General features: G+C 44.8%; 1 protein-coding gene across 1 annotated transcript in view; it reads right to left on the bottom strand.

Moving 5' to 3' along the window:
* LOC107122561 (unconventional myosin-Ia-like) overlaps positions 1-4,844 on the bottom strand; it is a 7,848-nt gene that overhangs the window by 2,084 nt on the left and 920 nt on the right. Inside the window, exons 3-4 of the mRNA XM_015425679.1 lie at positions 2,891-3,023; positions 1,421-1,573 (exon numbers count right to left, since the gene is read on the bottom strand). Coding sequence (XP_015281165.1) covers positions 1,421-1,573; positions 2,891-3,023 — 286 coding nt within the window. The remainder of the gene's footprint in view (positions 1-1,420; positions 1,574-2,890; positions 3,024-4,844) is intronic.

Genomic DNA, 4,844 nt, shown 5'->3' with positions numbered 1-4,844 from the left:
AAGCAAAAGGTGGGTGTGGCTGGATAACCACACTTCTGGTAACATGGGGGTGCGGCCTAATGTGCTAATGAGCTGTGCTGTCAGGGGTGTGGCCCAATATGCTAATGAGTTCCTGCTGTTGGGTTGGCCTATTATGCTAATGAGTTCCTACTGGGCTTTTTCTACAAAAAGAGCCCTGTTTACACCTATTGAAGGCATCGCCCTGGTCCCTTCCCAAGCTGGCAAGCGACAAGAGCTTCCCCCTCTTAATTGACCACCTTATTAACTGAACCATGACCCTGCAGACCTATGTGTGACACCCACCACTGCTCCCTAATGCAGCCGGAAGCCAGCCAACCCATCTGCAGGTGCTGGTCACACCTGTACCTGTGTCAATTTCCATGCCCTTTGGTCAGCCTTGGTCTTGGAGTCTGCAATTTTCATGACTCTCAATCCAGCGTTATTACATTCTTGATTGTACATAATATAATGTTTCACCGCATTGTTCCATAGCCTTGTAATTCCTGCTTTATTACCCATATTGTGTTTCTAGGGCAGGGTTCTCTAATGCTGTGGGTTGTATGTATTATACTAACCCATCTTGAGTCTCAGTGAGAAAGGTAGATGACAAATGAAGTCAATGACTTGTTGTAATGTGATGGTCTTTTCAACTCTGGCAGTCTTTGGGCCGGAGGGATGGGCAGTAGGAAGGCAGGGTTGGATCCAGTCTAAATTTTCCACTGATGGACGCCACTTCCATCAATGGAACAGAACTTCCTGGATCCAGCCCAGAGACTAGGAATGTTGGTGAGTGCAGCAATCTCGCAAATCTTGATTGTTGCAAAGTGTGCCAATGAGGGACAGAGGGAGGGAAACAGATGTGATGAACCTCGAAATACAGATGTCATCAGATAATTATATCACTGGGAAGGGGAAGGTCAGTTTTCAAGTGGGGGTGGTGGAAAAAGATACTCCTGTCCCGGTTTTCTCTTAAACTGGCCTCTGAGATGGGAAATAAAATCTAGTTAGCATAAAAATGACGTAGAGGAGGGGCTGGAGGAGCACAGTGAATGAAGGAAGAATTCTCCACAACCTACTGATTAACCTATTAAAAAGACAGATGGTGAAACATCATCTGCTGAGAATGTATCAGATAATTTTTTTAAAGTGTTCCTCAGACCCAGTCTTTAAAAAGCTAAATGTGAAAATTCAGAATTTCAGGTATGATTTCCACAATTCTGGTTCTGCCCCCCCCCCCAAATAAAAACATTTCAGCTGTGGCAGCAAGTAACATCTGAAAAACAAACATGGTGTAACATCATATAGCCTAACCCTGCCAAAGGAGTTTCAAAGAGAGGCAAAGGATAGCAAACTGACTTCCAGCGTCTTTCTACCATGTCCCAATTCCCTGCCCAGGGCCCACCATCTCCCCATCCAGTACCTCTTTAAGGTGCAAAACGAAGAACCCATCTGAGTAGCGGCTGACGGAGACATAGTCAATGTCGCTCAAGGTGATAACGGTTTTGGGCTGAGCTGCCTTGGGATCAGCCAGGATCACATGACTCTTGGTGAGAAGGAAGAGTCTAGGAGAGGCCTGACAGAGACAAGGAACAAATGAGAGAGATTGAGAGAGAGACTGGAAAGTTCCTCGGTCACTCGCAGGAAGGAGAGGCCATTTTGAACATCTTACGGCAAGGTCTTGCCCTGACCTGCATGGCCCAGGCTAGGCCAATCTTGTCAGATTTTGGAAGCTAAGCAGGCTTCGCCCTGGTTAGTATTTGGATGGGAGACCACCAAGGAAGTCCAGGATCGCGATGCAGAGGCAAGCAATGGCAAACCACCTCTGAACATCTCTTGCTTTGAAAACCCTGCAGGGTCACCATATCGCCTGCAACTTGATGGCACTTTCCCACCATGGCAAGGTCTTAAGAATAATGAGGCCTTCTGAATCAAAACCAAAGGTTTATCTAGTCTATAGTGTGTTCCTCACAGCTTCGTCCCGTGTTCATCGCCAGTTCTGCTCTAGCCATCTGAGCAACCTCTTAAAACCTCTTAGACTCTTATTATACCAAGGAGCCACAGAGACACAAGGGCACAGACGGTGTCGGGGAGCAATCTGATGCTTCTAAGAAATTTACAAGTAAAGGATAATGGCAGCAATCCTCCCTAGCATCTGGCAGTCAGGGACATTGCCTCTTGAATGTGGAGGATTTATTTGTCAGGACCAGTGAGTCTTAAGCGGGCTCGGCAAACGCCAAACATTTGGAACTGTGGAATGACAAGAGGTCACCCTTTCTTTTCTGGCAGCAGCACCATACATTCTGAGCATTTGGCTTCTGAACATGTGTGTTATGTGCCATCAAGTCACTTCCGACTTTTGGCCACCTTATGGATTAATGTCCTCTGAAACATCCTAACTTCAACAGTCTTGCTCAGGTCTGTCAAACTGAAAGACACGGTTTCCTTTATAGAGTCCATCCATCTCATCTTGGATCTTCCTCTTTTCCTGCTGCCTTCCACTTTCCCTAGCATTATTGTCTTTTCCAGTGACTCTTCTCATAATGTGACCAAAGTACAATAGTCTCAGTTTAATCATTTCTAAGGAGAATTCAGACTTGTTCTGATCAGGAATCCACGTATTTGTTTTGTTGTTTGTTTGTTTTGGCAGTCCACGGTATCCGTAAAGCTCTCCTCCAGCCCCATTGAACTATCATTGTTTATATGCTGTACTTGATAGTCATGTAGATGACTCATGCCAATCAGTCAAGAAAGCAGCGAGAACAGTCTATCCACAAACAAGGTACAGGTTTCTACATACTTGGGAAGATATGCATAAAAATATTAATTTCTGTATTGTGAAAAAAGATGATGACTCGGATATCCAAACGCCTGGTGAGAAGACATTTCTCACCTTCCCGTCTCCCCGGTTGACTTTCCTCACATTGTCCGCCATCACCAGCTTGCCATCAGCGGTGGATTGGAGCTTGCGATACTTGGGGTTCTCTTTCAGACCCAGGTATTCCCCTTGGAAAGGCTGCGGGAGACTGGAAGGCACAAAACACAGATTGTAATCCTGATAGGCTGAACCCTCTCTCAGCTGGGGTGGATGACCTGACTCCCACCTTTGTTCTTGTCGGAAAAGACAATGTCTGGTGTACAAAGAAGAAGAGGAGAAGACCCTGAAGGGGGCAGCAAGGAGACAATTTGATAGGACAGTGAGGTCAGCACCTTCTCTCTCCCATTGTCATTCCTTGTTTGTCTCCAAATTGCTACTCTTAGGGCAATCTCCCCTTCGCAGAAGTGCCACATTCAGTGTCCCCTCTCTCTCTCAGCTGGAGATGTAGTTAGGACCCTATCTCTGCCCTCCTCTTTCCTACCAAGTATATTAGTTCCTAAATAAACCTTTATCTACTCTTTATTCAGGTTGAGCACCATTGCTGTGTTAATTACTGTTTGGAAGATGTATTAGACAGATTGACATAGAGACAGTAGAGTTGTTAAATAGCTCTAACCAGAGCCAGAGTCCTGTTAACCTTCTACAGTCCTAGAATACCAAGAATACTACCTCAGAGCAAGACCTGGCTGAGGGGCAGAGGCATTCTATCAACTCGTGTCTTCAAAGATATAATTACAGCACCATTGTTGCCTCAGATATTTCGTCTACCAAGTTATCACTCTACAGAATCACCTCCTCTGGGAACACAGTGTCCCAATGTTCAAACCACCCATAGAGAGATTCTGCCAGTGATAATAGATCTCTGGATGCTGTAACGTTGGCACCTTTAAATTTTCCCTTAACAGCTGGCCAAAAGGCTCTTTCAAACCCTGTAGTGGAACCCAAGTCAATGCTTTCAAGGAAGGTGCATGGAAATTTAAGACTCTGCACAGGTCTACAGTCCGAAGCTAGGGAATCTACACTCTTTAGAGATGTTGCTGCAGACTGGTTGAATACAACAGTAACCAATACCAACTGTGATGTTATCATACTCTCTGTTCCAATGAATGACTGCAGGGACAGTGAGACCTCCCACCATAATTTGTCTTCCTTAGCAAATGTGCAGACCCATACTTTGGATATTGACAATGGTTGTGTTATTTTTTTATACTAATGGATCCTTGAACCAACTTACAGAGATGGATTGACTAAATAACTCACCATCTCAGAGGACCAAAATAGTCTCTTGGAACATTGCAGGCGGGAGAAGTAAAGCCAACGATCATGAATTTTTAAGTTACCTTAGAACACACATGATATTCTTCTTCTTCTTCAAGAAACCTGGTCCACCTCCCCGATATATTATGGGGTACAAATCCGTTTCTCTGCCTGCAACAAGGACTAGATGCAAGGGTCACCCTCAAGCTGGACTTACAACTTTTGTTTCTACAAAATTCAATGTTAAACCTCTCAATATTCATGAATCTCAAACACATGGAATTCACTGCCACAGGAAGTGCCAACGTTACAGCATCCAGAGATCTATTATCACTGGCAGAATCTCTCTATGGGTGGTTTGAACATTGGGACACTGTGTTCCCAGAGGAGGTGATTCTGTAAAGTGATAACTTGGTAGACGAAATATCTGAGGCAACAATGGTGCTGTAATTATATCTTTGAAGACACGAGTTGATAGAATGCCTCTGCCCCTCAGCCAGGTCTTGCTCTGAGGTAGTATTCTTGGTATTCTAGGACTGTAGAAGGTTAACAGGACTCTGGCTCTGGTTAGAGCTATTTAACAACTCTACTGTCTCTATGTCAATCTGTCTAATACGCCTTCCAAACAGCGGCTACAAGCATGGACAGCTTCAAAAGGGAATTAGATAAGCGTATGGAGCAGAGGTCCATCAGTAGCTATTAGCCACAAGGT

Source organism: Gekko japonicus, unplaced genomic scaffold, assembly GCF_001447785.1.
Source record: "Gekko japonicus isolate JY-2015 unplaced genomic scaffold, Gekko_japonicus_V1.1 scaffold1289, whole genome shotgun sequence".
Classification (NCBI taxonomy): domain Eukaryota; kingdom Metazoa; phylum Chordata; class Lepidosauria; order Squamata; family Gekkonidae; genus Gekko; species Gekko japonicus.
Note: the sequence above shows the minus strand (reverse complement) of the source record. Positions and strands in the feature narration are given on the sequence as shown.